Genomic DNA, 18,311 nt, shown 5'->3' with positions numbered 1-18,311 from the left:
AATAATAAAAGACAATATGAGGTAGTGCAGTTACCAAAATATGGTAGTGCCAATATCAGTAGCCCCTCTAACATTGCTGAAAGAAATCAAGCTTCGACTTCAGTATCCCATTTGATTTTTATCATGAATTTTAAGTGTTCTCATTGATAATATAACAGCATATTACAATTTTAATGTCTGTTTCTAAGCATTCAAAAAAAAAATGTTTAGAAACAATTAACCATTCAACAATTAATCGACTCCTTCATTCATCAAGATCAGGGAATAAACTTTCTGTTACTCAGAAATTAGAGTGCCAGAACCAAAATTCAGAATGAAATATCATGAAAATTAATCCTTGAGAAAAAAAAAAGAGGTACAAGTGCTACATTCAAACTCAGAATTGAAGACCAGATTCTCGTGCAGCATTTGCGAGGGCTTCAACACGTCCATGGTAAGGGTAACCACCTCGATCGAATGCCACTTTCGTAATTCCCTTTTCCAGGCAGGACTTGGCAATGACTTCACCTACTTTCTTCGCTACTTCCTGGTAACAAGAACATGCTTAACCAAATTGTCTTACAATTAAAACCATCAAATTCGAAAGGAAAAAGATGCTCAAACACAGACATAAAAGAACAGAATGCGATAGATAGATATGCCACCGGCCTTAAACTCTTAAAGAGCGAAACTCACTCCACAATGTAAAAAACTTTTGGTTCTTCACAGAATGAATTTATTAGTAGCCAATTCTAGCCAACCTAATATACGTTGGATGAGGGTTTTTTATCACCATCAAGAGCAAGTTTAAGTATTCCCAAAGGGTAACTTTAAATATTGGCATATCCGCATCTTAACAACTGTAAAGGAGAAACGATTGAGGATTGAGTAAACAACATCCTTAGAGAATAATTGAAGAAGTCTCAGGTCTTACAATAAGGAAATAGAACCCAAACTCTACCATGTACCTCAAACAGAAGAATGCTTGTTAAATCCAGCGCCAAATCACCGTTCCTTATCACCTACTTTTTTTTTTTAATAGCAGCCAATTTTATTAAGAAAACAAGACAGAGATGGTCAAGAACAAAGAGAGACAGGGAAAAAGACCAGGAAAAGAAAATCACACCATAGAAAATAATATAAAAAAAAAACAAGCGAAAGATGATCAAGGAGGGAGATCGTCAAAAGGGCGAGAGCTTCCTTGGCAACCCCCTTCTCTCGCAAGATGGTCTGCACTTTCATTTGTGGATCTACGAACATGCCGAAAGACAATAGCTGAAGATCCACTGTGGTTCTTGAATTCATCAAAATATCTGTCAAACCTCCAGGGATGCTTAGACACTCCCTTAAGCCAACGGATGACATTAAGGGAATCCTCCTCCACCACTAAGTTCGCTAATAACTCTTGATCCAACAATTTAATGCCTTGATGCATAGCACGAACTTCCGCCTCTGTTGCATTTGTGACACCAATAGGACCGGCAAAGGCCCAAATAATCTCACCCTTCTCATTCTGCAACACCCAGCCAATCCCGGATGGGCCGGGGTTTCCGAGGCTGGATCCATCAAAGTTAAGCTTAAGGAAGCCCACCGGTGGAGGCTCCCACTTCGGCAGGACTTTTTGTTTTCTTTCTACACTATAGCAAATCTCTTTCCATCCATGCCATAGGTCGTATGATGAGATGAATCTAAAAGAGGGTAGTGTTTTCACCCAAGCAATAGTCAATGCCACACCTTAATGTAAAGGTTACTTCCCCCATTTCTAATATTGGTGAATGGTAGCCCATAAGGTTACTTTCAAAGCAGCCAAGGATTATCGCAAGGGGGTCTCCTCTATCTCCCGTACTTGTTCTTTATTGCGATGGAAATGTTCATAATCCCCATGGAGCGGACTTTTGGAACTTTCCGTACTCCTTTCACTAGAGCTAACTATTACTCACCTCTTCTTTGTTGACGATCCCATGCTATTCTTAGCTGCAGATACTGATTTTGCAATGAAAATCATGGAGGTATTCAATCTTTTCAAGAATGTATCGGGCTTGCTAAACTGAAGTTTTCTTCATGGGATTACATCACGATTCCAAGGAACAGATTTCCAACACTATCTACATGATGGAGGGACCCCTTCCAATCTGGTATTTGGATCTTCTCCTTTTCTACTCAAGATTCCCAGAAGCTTCTTGCGCCCCTCTTAAAGGCGAAATTCTAATCATCTTCCAGGAGACAATCTTATCAATCCAGTATTAAATTGCCAGCAGATCTACTGCTCTTCTTCATTCCAATTCTGAAGAAAACTATCAACACAAGATTGAAAAGATTTCCTGTTTTCTTGTGTTCAACTCCCTCCCTTTCGAGAAACAGAACGCATCCTATCAGTTGCAGTGTTATTTTCCGACCTAAAGAAGGAGGTTTGAGTCTTCCCGGCATATTAGTTTGGAATGAGTTGTGCTCAAAGGCGCAATTGAAGAATATTAGACAAAGCTGAGGGACACACATTAAAATTCTAGCATATATGAGATCTGCTAATAACAAGGCCGACCAGTCAGCTCATTCTGGAGCTAATAAAATTGCGTGGAAGTTTTCAATTTTCTTCCCCGTTCATTGGATTAGAGCTGTATTGATTTCTTTTTTCTTTTTGCTTGATGGGCATTTTCCTGAGTGAATTGGGAGGCAGGCTTTGGGTTGAGGGTGATTCTTCTAACATGAGAGCTTGGATACTTTGCCAGTGTTTGGGTCCTTGGAGATTTCCTTGCATTATAAGCAATTACTTGGAACTTTTTAGAGGGGCATAAATGGCAGACATTTCTTCATTCATGCTTCCCAAGGCTCAAATGAGATAGCGGATGCATGGGTTAGTCTACTACTTTTCAATTTGGTTTCCATTTACTTAAGTTTTTTTATAATTTAGAAGAAAAAGGAAAAAAAAAGAGTTATTAGTCAAAAATGATAGTCTAAGAAACTAACTTTACACCAATTTCTTTTGAAGTCCTTAATTTCAGGAAAAAAATCAGAAAAAACTTACTCCATACTTCTATGGTTTATCAATTGTAATTCAAAGAAGATTCATCAAATTCCCACGAAAAACTGTAGTATCCTCGGGGGTGTCCAATAGAGGTGTCAAATGCCCATTTAACCCTATTGCAGTAGGCAAATGACTGTCAGATAGACTCACAAATGAGATGGAGATTTATAAAGATCTCACATGTTAGAATTCCTTAGTGTTGTTCCCCCAACATCATTATTCTTGCCTGAAATGCATTTGTAGGTCTGACAATGTTTCTATTGATTGGGATTGAGCCTCTAGCTCAATTGGCAAGGCTTCGTTCTTCAACCTTGACGTAGGAGGTTCAATCCCAGCTTACCTACCAAAAAAAAGTTTCTATTGATTGGGAGTCTTTTACTAACATATTATATACTGATTATCATTTTTACATATCCAGGGGTTTAACATTTAGGCAAGTAATTGCTTTTAGTTATTAATTTTTTCTTTCCTTTTGGTAAGTTCTTAATTTTTATTCTTGCTAGTTATCCTCTCCATATTTAAAATTTCAGCAATCAACAATCTCCTTGATGATACTAAGAAATTTTCTCATCAAGCTACTGAAAACTTTGAAAAAACTAAGTCCACTAAACAATTCAACGAAGAAATAATTAAACTATATTGGTAAACTAATAAAACTATCCATCATTAAATTATGCAAATAGAAACTGGGAATCCAGGAGATCATTAAATATAAAACGTAACTCAAGGAAAAAACCAGGCGTGATTCAGCTGATCTTCTTAGTTCTGACTTACAATAGTAGGCCCAGAGGTATAATCAAACTCCTCAGAGATGGGTTTCTGCACTGTCGAAGCTGAAGCAAGTGTACACATCTTTGTGTCATCAATCACTTGAACATAGAGATGTTTGTTGGATCGGAAAACACACATCCTTGGCCTCTCCGGAGTCCCTTCGACCTGCAAACAAGAATCAGAAGTAGAAAAATACACACAAAAATTTCAATCTGAAAAGAAAAAAAAATTTCAACACTGAGAACAAATAAAAAGTAAATTTAATTGTGAAACGAAACTATTCCCAGAAATAAATAGAAAAAGTGAAAAACCATATGCAACATCAGCAAAAGAATGTACATACTAGCAGAAACAAAGTAAAGAGGCCTTCTTTAGCAAGGGTATCTGACATCTCATTGGCTTCTCTAAGACATCTAAAAAAATTAAAATCCATGTCCCAACACAAATCCACAATTCATCAAGGATGTGAACCTAACACTCCGCACCACCCACCCATTAGCTTTCATGGAATGCCATTCAACCCGAAGGCTCACTCCTCCCTTTTGAAGATCCGCACAATTGGTGGACCTAAGAAAGCCAAGATGACCTCCGACCTCCTCTCTATTGTCTCTCAACACTCCTTCAATGAATGCCGGCCCAAGGTTCTCAACAAGCAACCATCAAAGATCTCTATCTTATGACTTATGAGGATGCGACCATCACCATCCTACCTACAAATCTTCTAAAATCCCCTTCCACTTCCAGAAGAAGTCATACATCGTCGGCCCCAAAAAATCATTCCTCGCCAATAGTAAGCTCACCAAAGTGAACTTTATAAATAGAGGTGCGCATCCAAATGAAGCCTTTTCATTCTCAAAGATGCACTGAGTAGCCAATCTTTGGACTTATGTCAGCAAAACAAGTTATCTTAGTCTCCAGCTGTAGGCTCAGCTGCAGCCACAAAAGAACAAATTATCCCAGTTCCCTATGCTTATCATAGAAAAGGAATATACAACTGGAGCAAGCAAAGAAAAGGAATAAGATAAGGAAAGAAGAAAGAGTAGTGTATCATAAAAGACCAAAGAAAAGACAATTAAGAATCAGAGAAATCCCCTGACTAATTAACAGAGGAAAGAATAGAACCACTTATGGTATCCTTTGTCTTGTTCCAAGATTCACGTCTCATATAGACCATTAGGAGTTTTTCACCAGGCGCATAGGTCACACTAGCATAACTCTTCACCTAATTCCTGCCTTGGGTGTTCAAACTACTCCATATCCATATTCATTATCGACACTCGCTGCTCCAAAGGTACCTTCAAAACATTAATTACAGTGCAGATAATAGTGTTTGAAACCTCAAGGTCTTTGATGGCAAAAATCCAACAGTCAAGACTGGCAGGCGGGCATGCCAATCAACAACAACTCTCAGACCTTACCCACATTTTGAGCAGCAATTTCATTTCATGAGATTCTAATTGTGAAACGAAAGCCTATTTTCAGTCGTATACCATACAAACCGTTCTCATTGTTCTCTCCTCAAAGTAACATTTTTTTTTTCATTCCAGCCTTGACTGACAATCCAATCACAATACCTCCTCGACATCCATAACTTAAAGAAAAACACACCAGGTGGCATAGAGCAAAAGACCAAAGAAAGTGGTGGACACAACTATAAGAAACAAAGATTAGGATAGGTTGCAGAACAATGCTAGGAAAGTTTTCATCTACTAGGTGTCTAACAAAGATTTCTTTTCGGAGGGGAAGCATATGCTTCGATAAACCATGAACTTGTTGCAAAACATAATTTACAAAGTAGACATACTATGAGCTTAAGAATCAACTTCCCTGTTTTCCATTTCCATCCAATATACATTATCCACATTTTCAAAAAAAAAAAAAAAAAACACCAAACAATATACATTATCCATAGAAAACCAAGAATAGAAATTTAGAAAGAAACCACATAAGCATCGACAAATGAAGCGAACTTGCAAGAAACAAAAGCAATGGTACGCAATGGAATTCAAGTAGTGTTAGAAATATGAAATGCGTATTTAACCTCAAGAGTGTAAAAGTAACCAATTTCACCATATCCCAAAAGATTAAATAAGAAAGAAAATTTGGAACTTGGTGTTGTGAAATAACCCCCTCATGGGCATCCTGCGATTTCAATGACAAAGCAAAACAAAACAGGCAAACACAAGCAAACCCATAAATAAAAAAAGAGAAAAAATTGGTTGCCACCATTCAAAAAAAAAAAAATTACAGTAGAAAATCGGTATCACTCACCAAACCCACCCAGTCTTGAGTCCTCAACAAAACCTAGAATACGAAATAAGCCCTAAAACCCCTTATACAAAGTGGGTCAAAACAAGCTTACCTGAACGGGGTCGAACTCACTTAAATAGAGGGCCACACACATTTTTCGGACCCAACCGGGTTGAATTCAAGACACACAACTTAGCACTTGGAAATGTGTTAAGAATGCAGAATGGGTTCTTGAAATCAACATAAGCAAAAACGAAAACCAAGGAAAAATTAAGCAAGCAATATGAAATAGGCACCTAAAATCAACATTAGAACAACACCCATTAAAAGGTAGATTAAAAAACAAAATATTGATGGGCAAAAATTTTGTAAATTGAAATGAAACAAAAAGGGTACCTTCTTTCTGATACGTATATGTCGAGCAGTTCTGTTTTCTCTCCTTGTTAAAGCTTTGGCTTCGATTATTGGAAATGGGACTTGTTTTGTTGGTAGAGAGAATTTGGGGTGAAGGGATAACTGATTTGAAGAAGAAAAGGCAGTGTGGAGGAAAGAAAGAGAGGAAGATAAAGAGACAGATGCCATGGTTTCCCTCTTCTGAACTTCTGTGCTATTTTTTTCTCTGCAACAAAACGTGACTGAGACTATCTTTTTCCCTCTTCCTTCTCTTCACCTTATCTTGTTCTTCTCTCTACAACAAAAGATGAGACTATCTCAATATGATTTCCGGATGTAACCCTGACAAATTATCAGTATGCTGATATTGGCACTTCTATGTTTTGATAACTGCATTAACTCGTCTTGTCTTTTATTATGTAAACAAACTCTAAAAGGTTGTTCCAGACTTCCAGTTCCCAAAAAACTTAAGAAAAAAACCAAGCTGAGTTTGTGCTTTTGGCACTGCCATAGTTTGATAATTGCACAAGCTCATCTTGTCTTTTATTAATTAAGCTGCTCTCAAAGGTTATTACAATTCCCAAACAAGAATCGCTTAAGTAGGCCTAACATAAGTGTTTGCATGATTGCTAATACCATGTTGTGGGCTCACATTAGAGTGAAGAGGAGGAGGGCGTGACTAAATTAAACAAGAATCACTCCACATTGCTCCAAAGATTATTTGATTAAGATTACTGAAATAATTTCTAATTCGTGTCTTAATCACAATTCATTTCAATTCGAACCATCTATCAGACTGTCCATCAAAGGGTTCAACCCGATTTTGGCCAAGGTTGGGAAAAGCCAACTCAATTTAATTTCGGGTTGCATTAGGGTTAAGGCCTTGGGCAACCTCCGTCATCTAATTTTATCGTGATGTCGTAGGGTTGTATTTTCTAATTGGCACAAGGTTATCCCAAACCCAACCCGACAGCCAATTTGGGAAAAAAAAGGAACTGGTTAGATGGGTTGGATTATGGTTAAAAGATTTAGACGCGGGTCGGGTTAGGATTGACCATCCTCGACCTGAGGCACAGGTTGGGTCGGGTTAGGGTTGAGGGAATGTTATCTCGGGATGGCTTAGGATTGGCTTCAAACCGACCCAACCCAAGTTGCACCCCTAGTCAGCCACCGGGACATCATATAATTTCATCCATATTAGAGCCTCGAAAAATAAATATCTTAAGAAAAGAGACTCAGGGGCGTTTTGGATACGCGGATTTTAGAAACCTGGATTTCCTCAAAATTGCACATTGGAGACGAGTAGAAAGACCAGCCGTCGTTTTTTTTTAATTTCTCACCCTTCTTTCTGGCAACAAGAGAGCAGCATATCACCCCATGTTTCCAAGGTTTTGAAACCTCGCAGGAGAGATTTCTAAAACCTGGTTTTCTTACTTAAAATCCAAGAAACACTGTCAGCAATTTGCTTAGAAATTTTCAATTGTCAACGCAGGAGGGTTGTCAAGTACAAAATTGAGTTGTGCGAAATTACCAACTGGTATTCAAAAAGTACTGTGGAGCCCACTTTATGGGATGATCCAAACGGCTCATTTGTTGGGGCCAAGACGTAAAAAGATTGTAAATAGATTGTATCACATAAAACATATACAGAAAAATGATCGTAACCATCCGATCTGTAAGGACTGCACTTTATAAAAACTTCTATAGATCGGAGGGTTAGGATCATCCAATGTAGATGAATTACGTGGTACAACCTATTTATGTTGCCTGGTTATGTTTTGAAGGTTTTGGATTATCTTACAAAGCGGCCCCACATTACTTTTTTGAAAAATACAGGAGAACATCAGGCTCACACAGCATATGGAAAAGCTTGAGGCTATGTTTGGCAACCATGAATTTTTTTTTCCATGGAATATTGGCTTATTCAAGTGGTGAAAGGCGCAAGGAGGGTGGGAGGAGAGACTTTGAGAGGGCATGAATGAGGTGGAGAGTGTGAGTGGGTAGAAAATATGTGGGAAATCTCATTTTGAATGTGGAGTTTTTTCCCCTTGTTTTTCAGCATTTTCCTACGCTCTCCTCACTCAGTCCCTTTCAGATCTCTCGCTCACTCACCATTGGGTAAGCTAATATTCCATGGAAAACAAAATTCATGGCTGCCAAACATGGCCTTAACTGGAAAAAAAAAAAAAAAAAAGAGGTTATGAAACATAAGAAAATTTTCATTCTTCATGGAAAAAATTTACAGGAATTTTTTTTTAGTGTAGATAAGCATGCCCAAAAGGATGGCACACATCCTCGATGAACAAACTACAAAGTCTTAAAAGATCTTAAATGCCTCCCACATCTATATAATAGAACAGCCAACATATAGTGCTTATGATTATAATCCTCTGATTTGAGCTATCCTATATTGCTTCAAAAGATTAACATTCCTTGACTGAAAAGAACATTGATATCAAAACTCACCTTCAATAGCTTCTTCGCATAGCTTCTTCATTGTCCTGATCAATGGATGCAAATGGAATGTCTCAGTACAGAAGAAAATAAGAAGCTTAACCCTCTCCTCACATAGCTTTAACTTTGTTGGAGATAAATGTGCAGATTGTTGGTTAAAAGATAGAACAGAGGCTATTTTGGTACCATCTATTATGCTCTCCGCACTTTTATTCTCAAAATCTATGCAATGCAATAGAGACCCATTTCAATTAGTTTCTCAAAATTCAAACAGCAGGCACAAAAAGCTCCCTTGCAAATATGTTCATCTAATGAGTTAAAAGTTGATTCTATTTATGTGCAACCAAAATTTTTTGTATCAAGTACACAAACTACAAATTCAAATGTCTTACGCTTGGACGAGCATCCGTCCATGACATATCGTAGAGATACAATACTCAGTTTGAAGAAACAACAGATATGGTAGCTTCAGAGTTGAAACAGAGAAGCCAAGGTTTCTCTTAGTTCTACATCTACAAGCCCATAGTAAAACTAGCTAAAATAGCAAATGGGAACAATTTAACCAGTATTTATGCTACCAACTTATTTTTTGAGGAAGTTAAGTATCGTCAGATCAACAACATGAAATGGCAACTATACGAAAAAATATGCTGGATAGGGTCCAAGGGTCAAAACTCAGTCAATGTATGTGCCTAGTGGCAAATAACCAACTCATGTATTAGGCAAAATTACAAGGACTCTAAAGTCATTACAAGCCCATTCGTTTAGATAATTACAGATACACTTTGCCGAGTTGTTCAAGTGACTAGTGTATGTAAAAAATGGAATCCAGTTCATTATTTTTACAAGCTAGATTGGATTGTTTTGGGCTTTTCCACTTGAAAAAGTTGAATAATTCATATGTTCACTCTAAACAAAAAATTGGAAACAGATTGCAGACCCAAGCTTACTCCAATGGATTACAGCATAGATAAACCGATTTAAAAAAAAAGGGCGGCCCAGTGCACGAGACTCCCGCCATTGCGGGGTCTGGGGAGGGCTAGTTGTATGTAGCATAGATAAACCCATGTACTAGGAAAAATTCACAAGGAATCTACCAAGTCATTACAAGCCCATTCATGTAGAGAATGGCATGTACTTTGCTGAGTTGCACAAAAGAATAGGGTTATGTAAAAAGGGGAATCCAGTTCATTATATTTCCGAGTTAGATTGGATTGTTTTGGGCTTTGCACCTTGAAAAAGAAGAATTTTCCATATGTTCAAATTCTAAACAAAATAGACAAGCCATTCCACCACAAAAGATAAATGCACATTTTTCTCTGAATTTTCTCAAAGAAAACCCTATTCATTTTAGAACTAGCGAAGATCAGTTGAATCCAGATATCTGTCCACAAGAGACCAGACATGAAAGCTGGCCAAAAAAAGTAAAAAAAAGAAGAAGAGACCAGACATGAAAAGATCGAGCACACTGACTGTAAATAGAAGATAGAACATTTTGGATGTTCCCAGTAAAACTGTTGCATTTCTTTGTTTAACTTTGTGGCTTCATGTTTTTGTCGTCATTTTGATCGGTATAATGGATTTTCTTTGTTTTGTATTTTCTTCAATTCTGCTATCAATAATAGAAATACTAGTGCCTTACACCATCATATTTAATCTATTTTTTTACTAATTAGTTTGAATAAAAAGTACATTTTTTACATTAATAATGTCTTGCAGCATGCATTTTCTTTAATGTCTTTTACATTTCCTAGAAAAAATTTGACTAGCCTTTTTTAACGGTAACACTACATTATAGACATTACTGGACGACCCCTCCCCCCCCCAGGAGGTCTATTACAGGGTATTGCACGTTCGTTGGAGGTAACCTGGTTTCATGAAAGGTAAAAAGCAGGAAGTGGTAGCCATATTAAGCGTAGAAGCAAAGTATAGAGACATGGCCCATACATGTGGTGAATTGATCTGGTTGAGATCATTTTTGTCAGAAATTGGCTTGCCTTCCTCATCTTCAGTATCACTATATTGTGATAATAACACAACGGTTCATATTGTTTCAATCCGGTCTTTCATGAGAGGATGAAGCACATTCAAGTGGATTGCCACTTCATTCATGAGAAAATTCAAAAGGGGAAGATATGTATTGTTTTCTCTCGATCAGGAGATTGGGCAGCTGACATGTTCACACAACCGTTAGGCAGAGCGAGTTCAATAATATGTGTGCTAAGCTGGGGATGTATGACATATACACTCCAGCTTGAGGGGGGTGTTAGATGATGTGGTGTAACTACATACCCGATCAGGTGTATTTAAGACATTAGACATGAGGCCTAGTTACACATATATAGGGCTATTCTACTATGTCTCCTCTTTCACTCTATCTCTTCTCTTCTCCCTTTTCTTCTTCTTCTTCTCTTCTATGGAGGTGCTAATACTACGAACAGATAGGTTGTCAATTCCTCTTGTTTAAGGCTTCTTCTAAGCCTAATGACCAAATCAATAGACTCATCCCCCTTCTCTCAATATAGTTACAAACGCTTGCTCCTCTAGCGGTTGCTAAAAGATACAAATCCATGCATTGAATCCCCTAACCAAAGATGCTCCCAAAACCTAGTACCCTCCCACCTTTCCTACTGTACATCTAACACAAATTTGTAAAGGGACCTTGAACCATAAATGGACCACATGCACCCAAGCCTTTACCTCTACGTGAGTTCCTACTCTCCCAATCCCATCATTCCCTCCCAAATTTATTTCATAAGACATATTTTCCTTCTCCATACCTCAATAACCATTTTCCTATGAGTGGTTTATTCCTCAATCGAATCTTTTCAATTCCAAGTCCTTGCATACTAAGGTGCTTGATTCTTTCATTTGTTTACCATCCTTCAAAAAGAAAGTCACATCGTAGCTTCTCCATTTAAGTATTTAGCTCCTGCCTTCAATGGCATTTTGAATAAAGACAAAGTAAATATGAGATTCGCCATGCTTTGATGAGAGTGATTCTTCCCACAAAGGAAAGATATTTATTCTTCCACATAGAGAGTTTTCTTTCCATTATTTCAATTACAGAGACCCAAAGGGCCGGTGCCAACATACCTTCAACAAGAGGTAGTCTAATTTATGTAATTTTTATCTTCTACATTGGGTGATGAGGAGAGGAGAGGAGAAGAAAAGAGAGATGAGAGAAATGGTTTTGTGAGAGTTAGTCTCTCTCCCACACGAAAATTATACATACACACACACACACACACACTAGTAAAAAAACCCGTGCGATGCACGGGCCGACAAAGAATTGTACGGATCACATCATAGGTTGATCCAAAACGTCCATGTGATGGAACACAACATATATCGGTTGTGCCCGTAAAATCATTTCCATAGGCTGATCGTAGCCCTCAAATCTATAGAGGTTTCCATAAGATGTTGTTCCTCTTAAGGTGCCCGGAATTCGTCAATATTTTTCAAGGTGTCTTGAATCCGTAGTATTATGTAATATGTTTACAAATATCCGTAGTATTATGTAACATCTGCCCCCAATCCGTAATTTTGCATGGAATATGTTGACTTTGTCCACTTGTTTTATTCAAAAAGCATAAAGGAGGGGGATAGGATTGAAATTATGTGGCTTTAATGGGTGCCTTTGTTCAAAAGCATAAAGGAGGGGGTAGGATTGAAAATATTGGGGTTGAATGGGTGCCTTTGTTAAAAAAAGTGATGTGTAATTCTATTAGAATTTTGGGAGAAATTCAAATAATTCTCTCCTTTTCTCTTCTGCTATATATATATATATATATATATATATATATATATATATATATATATATATATATATATATATATATATATATATATAAGCGATTATATTGCAATGACAAATATACCCCTAATAAGTAAAATATGTCTAACACTCCTCAAACTGGAATGTATATATCATACATTCCTAGCTTGTTACAAACATCTTTCAACTTAGTAGGCCCTAATAGTTTGGTGAACACATCTGCAAGCTGATCTACTGATCAAGGGAATACTGTGCATATTTCACCTTTCTGAATTCGCTGACAAATGAAGTGGTAGTCCACTTCAATATGCTTTGTTCACTCATGGAAGAATGGATTTGTAGCGATATGGATCGCAGCTTTGTTGTCGCAGTATAACCGTGCTGGACATGAAGGTGAAATTCCAATCTTTGATAAGAAGGAGCGTAACCAAATCAGTTCGACATAGCTTGATATTCTGCTTCTGCACTGGATTTGGTTACAATATCTTGCTTCTTACTTCTCCAAGACACCAAATTACCCCCAGCAAATGTACGGTATCCAGTTGTTGATCGTCTGTCTATTGGAGACCCTGCCCAATCTGCAACAGTAAACCCCTCTATTTTGTCATAACCATATTTCTTGAAACACAAGCCTTTTCCCGGTGTACCCTTCAAATACTTAATGATTTGAATCACTGTTGACCAATGAGAGGTAGAAGGGAACTCATGAACTGACTAACCTACTCCTACGGCAAATGAGATGTAGAAGCAGGATCATCCAGGATCATCCAACAAGTCTCCTTGTCCTTGATCAACTTTCCAACAAAATTTCTATTTGACGAATGACAGACAGATAGATCAACTTTCCAACCAACCTTCAAATCTCGATATATTTCACGTAGCATACTCTTTTTATTTTTTGAATTGCAAAGATTTTATTAGAAGTGGCAAATCCTAAGGACCAAGGTGACTAGATACTGGCCAACACAAAGAAAAGAAAAGTACATAACAGCCAAAACTTCACGGAGGGAGGAAATCAAGTCTCTAGACTATGTCTATTCACCCCAGACCAGGCAAATGATAGGCTTCATTGTTGGCAAAAGGCTGAACATACCAAAAAATCCAGGATGACCTTCAACACACTACAACACTTCTTCGATCGCACCTACAAATCTCAAAGGATAACTCACTCTTGCTTCAACCACTGAACCACATTAAGCGATCTCCCTCCACAATCAAATGTTCAAGGGTGAAAATATTCAACAAGATGAATCCCAGCCAAGGACTGCACTTCCGAATCATTTCATCCGTCCATCCAAGAGGCCTGAAGAAGGGTCTGCATAGTAACATCGTCCATATCATGAAGAAGGCCCCCCATTCCAGCTGGCCCTGAGTTCCTCATACTGGACACGTCAAAGTTGAACTTTACAAACCCAAAGGGAGGAGGTGACCACTTAGGGGGGTAGGTTTAGAAGCAATGACCCTGCTTTTCAGCACTTCAGCCCAGTATCTTCTAATAGAGGACTCAAAGAACACCTAATGTCAAGGAAACTCCAACCCAATACACTACTATACTAAAAAATATATGTTGTTAGATGATGCACATGCTCTTAGCCAAAACTTTGAAAACTCAGTTGCTCCTTTCTTTCCAGATAACCCAAAGCAAAGCCGAAAGAACCGAGCTCCACAAGTTTTGCCTGCTTCTGGGCCATGGAGCAAAAGCCAACCATTAAGTAAGATCGGCAATATGACCTGAGAAGACCCAATGGATGCCAAACAAGTTCATGATAAATGTGGTCCACTGTTTCATCTGTCTCAAGGCACATAGCATAAAGATTACCCCTACACAAGTGAACCACTATAAAAATCCTATTTAGAAAAGATGCCCACTCAAATGCACAAGCCCTAGGGGGGAGCATAATTCCTCTAACTGTATGAGATCACTCTCCTTGTCCTCTTTCGTTTTTTTTTTAAATTTAATGAATGCTTTGACTATGGCTTGAAGGCCAAATGAATCAAGTATTTGGGCACTTCTTCAATTGCTTGAAGGCCACTATTGCGTCTTCTTTTGGAGCCGATACTTAAGGCAGACACTTGGTGTTCATGTTTTCTTAAAATTGATTAATTTCTATAAAAAGAGAAAGAAAATATTCAATCCAGACACGGAAACATTCATCTCCCTCCCCTTTCTCACCGTCCGTCATTTCCCACCAAGCAACAACCGAAATCCATCCATGTCATTCTACTCCCTTAAACAAATGAACTTCCTACACAGAGATTTCCTCTCTCATTTCATCTATAAACCAATGGCATTGCTCAACATTTCAATGCGCTATATCCAGAAATCCATACATGCCACACTCGGGGCACCCAAAACAAACCATATTCTCAAAACTTGAAACCATGATCCCATGGAAATAGAGTGAGAATTGGTGGGCAAATGGATGAACAAATACACTTATTGACGTCACACATGATTTTCTTCTTATAGTTTCTGAATGGTAGAGAATCTTCATGATACAATTGGAGCTAGTATGAGATAAAACCTCAAGAGGCTCCAAAATGCTAGTCAGACCCCCAATGCCCCATCCACGACCACAACATCTCAATAGACATTCTGCAAGCCTCTTTATAGGAAGCACTGTGAATATAGTAATGTTCCCAATTAAGCACTGATATATTCAAGAAAAAAAAGGACACCATCCACCATGAATAGCAGTTTCCTATTTCTGAAAACAATTATATACCAAACAGTGGATTCTTAGCTAATGGTTTTGCTTTAAAAAGGAAAAAACCATCAAGTATTAATGAAAATTATTTACATCAAAATAGTAGTTTATAAAACCATCATCTAACATTAATGCTAGTTCCAGAGGGAAAGAAGAACTTTTTCATAAACCAAGCGAGCCAGTATCCTCAGACTTTGTGAAAAAAATCATCTTTTTGTTCCGATGTCACTTGACTCTCCCAAAGTTCTTTTAGTTGGGATACTAAATATATTTATTGAGTGCAGAGTGAATATAACCAAACATTTGAGCATTTGCCTTGAATTGCGCTAACTGGGGTAGTGAGCCATGCCCCCTGACTAAACCTTACACACAGTCAAAAGTGCATTCGGATCAATGCTAAAATAAAACACACCTCAAGCAAACCTAACCACAGGCTAGAGGCGCTGCTCATACTGTACATTTTCATTTTTGATGATATACTATTTGACTTGGGACTTGAGCTACGTGCTCTAAAGCACATTCTTCCATCTATGACCCATTTTCTCTTGAAATAGAACACTAGTAAATAATAACAATTTTTTTCCTCTGATTTTTTTTTTTTTTTGGTTATTCATTTAGAGTTGAATTTTGAAATAGTGCCACACTTCAACCTCTTTTATGCGATATTCAGTATAATTTGTTGGGAAAATTGACTGAGTCAATAACTAGTTTTTTGAAGCTACAATATAAAATAAATAAAAAATTAAAGGGATTACATTGAAACAAAGTGCCCTACTAACTTTTATGGAATCAACTCGATATTCAAATACATATGGTATCAACTTTGTACCAATCACAGTATTCTCGCAAGCGGTAAAATAGCATTGCATTAAGGATATGAGATGTACAAAAGCAAGGGCTCAAATATACCTGGATAACTGGAAAGAAGATCAAACCATCTCCATACCCTATTCGTCCGAGCTCTCATCCCGTAGAGGCCCCTTTAGATCAGATTGAGCACCGAGAAGCTCTCGAGTTGCTTTCTCAAGGAACTCCTGGGCAGAAGCTCGAATAGATTGTTTATTAGATGACTGATACTTCCTCTTCTTGTAGGCATTTCGATTTTCGTACAAACTACTCTTACCCACCTCCCCTTTACTGATATCCTGCATACTTTGCTTCTGCTCTGCAAATTTATCCAACTCCTCAACAAAATACGTTCACATTCAATCGAAAAAATGACACTGAGAATAGCAAGGACTCATACCTGGTGTAAGATCAGGCAGAGAATGCTCAATGAAACGCGTTGCTGCTTGATAATTTATAGTCGTAGAAGGTCGTGATGGTGCTACAATAATAAATTTTTAAAAAATGAATAGAACTATACAAACAACACAAAAAGATAAATAATCAAAAGAGGAAAATCACACTAAGGCCCTGTTCGGATTGCAAGAATTTTCTGGAAATTTTTGGAAAGGAAAATATTTGTAAAATTTCCTCCTTTTTTAACCCACAAAAAAAGATAACTCGAGCAAACCCTATTCAACTTTTTCCTGCAATCCAAACAGGGGGTAACAAAAGAAGATAAAAATTAACCCAAAATACCTTTGCTCCAATCATTGTACTTGTGTAGTTTCTCTTCATACAAGCTCAGTCTTTCCTATAAGAAAAACCCAATCCAAAAAACAGAAAGGCAAAAAAAAAAAAAAATCAAAATCAACTCACCCGAATGATTAATAAACGAGAACCCATTACAGAGAAGATAAAAACAAAGCTAATAGAAATCATACAAGCTCTGTTTTAACAGCATGATCATCTGGTTGAACCCCACTACATCTCAACCGTACTATCAAAAGAAGTTCAAAAAACAAAATAAAACAAAAAACATTAATAAATACAGAAAAAAAGAAGAAGAAAATCTACTAATTCGAGTGAAATGAAATCGCTTACATGTGAAAAGGGTCGACATTGATTTTGCGAGGAGTAAAAGAGCGTGTGCGCGTTGGAGAGGTGGCAATTCGGTAATTACGTCTGGTTCTGCTAATGCTAAGAACTCGACCAAATTGGGTTTCATCTCTTCTAAACTGATCATGGTTCTGCTTATGGATTCCATAACTGATTCTGGGACTGCAGTCTCTTCTCCTCCTCTCCTCACCATATTTGTTCTGAGGGATTTCTGAAAAGGATAGATGAGATTCTTCTGAAAAAACAAAGGAAAGGAGGGGTTGTATGTGGGGAATTGAAGATGAATCTTGGAGAATGAACTGAGACTGTATTTGAGAGCCTTAGGTTTAGCTCCGAGTGTTGATGTACTTATAGAGTTTTAGGGTTGATCCAAACCTTTCATCTCTTAGTCTTGAATTCAAACCCGATTGCAATCCGTAATATTATTTGTGACCCGGATAAGGCCCCGTTTGGCCCGTCCTGTTTTATGCGTTTTTCAGCCCGATAAGGCTGACTTATGTGGGGCCTATTTGGTATGCAAGTCTTGTAATGAGGGTTGAGAACTCAAAAGAAAGTGGAAACGGGTGTACTAGGATTTCTAGTGAGTTTGGTGAGAGAGAGACTGATCTTCTCTTGTAATCTCTTGATCTTCTATTGGATTTTTCTCGTTACCTCTGCCATGGAGAAGGCTTTACCGAACCATGTAAATCTTTGTGTCTTTTGTGTGTGTTTGTTGTTTCATTTTGCTTTGCCATTGCGATTTCATGTAAGAAGAGGGGTTTTTCACAACACTTGGGATGGTCTAAACCGTTCATTTGATCGGCCACGAGCCAAATATGTTGTATCTCTTAAATCATCTCCATAGGATGATCTTAACCCTTGAATCTATAGATGTTTCTATAATGTACAGTCCACTGCAGATTGGAGGGTTAGGATTATCCTATGGAGATGATTTACAGGGTCAGTCTATTTACGTTGTGGGCCATCAGATGAATGGTTTCGATCATTGTAAGAAGCGGGTCCCACGGATTTA

At 37.8% G+C, this 18,311-nt stretch overlaps 2 protein-coding genes across 2 annotated transcripts; both read right to left on the bottom strand.

Moving 5' to 3' along the window:
* Positions 1 to 257: 257 nt before the first annotated feature.
* On the bottom strand, positions 258 to 6,728 carry LOC143881532 (large ribosomal subunit protein uL18c-like). Its single transcript, XM_077384640.1, has 3 exons — positions 6,419 to 6,728; positions 3,776 to 3,937; positions 258 to 526 (listed from the first exon to the last, which is right to left on the bottom strand). Exons 1-3 carry the CDS (start codon positions 6,602 to 6,604, stop codon positions 377 to 379), a joined length of 498 nt encoding a protein of 165 aa, XP_077240755.1. The 5' UTR covers positions 6,605 to 6,728; the 3' UTR covers positions 258 to 376.
* A 1,885-nt stretch (positions 6,729 to 8,613) lies between these two features.
* LOC143881531 (Sas10/Utp3/C1D family) lies at positions 8,614 to 17,643 on the bottom strand. The gene is made up of 6 exons (XM_077384638.1): positions 17,285 to 17,643; positions 17,125 to 17,180; positions 16,940 to 16,994; positions 16,602 to 16,682; positions 16,265 to 16,520; positions 8,614 to 8,916 (listed from the first exon to the last, which is right to left on the bottom strand). The coding sequence occupies exons 1-5, from the start codon at positions 17,490 to 17,492 to the stop codon at positions 16,303 to 16,305; spliced, it is 618 nt and encodes a 205-aa protein (XP_077240753.1). The 5' UTR covers positions 17,493 to 17,643; the 3' UTR covers positions 8,614 to 8,916; positions 16,265 to 16,302.
* Between the last annotated feature and the right edge of the window lie 668 nt (positions 17,644 to 18,311).

This window comes from Tasmannia lanceolata, unplaced genomic scaffold (genome assembly GCF_043159265.1).
Source record: "Tasmannia lanceolata isolate RefF3 unplaced genomic scaffold, GAP_Taslan_0.1 ptg000007l, whole genome shotgun sequence".
In the NCBI taxonomy this organism is placed as follows: Eukaryota; Viridiplantae; Streptophyta; class Magnoliopsida; order Canellales; family Winteraceae; genus Tasmannia; species Tasmannia lanceolata.
The sequence above is the reverse complement of the archived record's forward strand: the minus strand, read 5'-3'. Positions and strand labels throughout refer to the sequence as shown.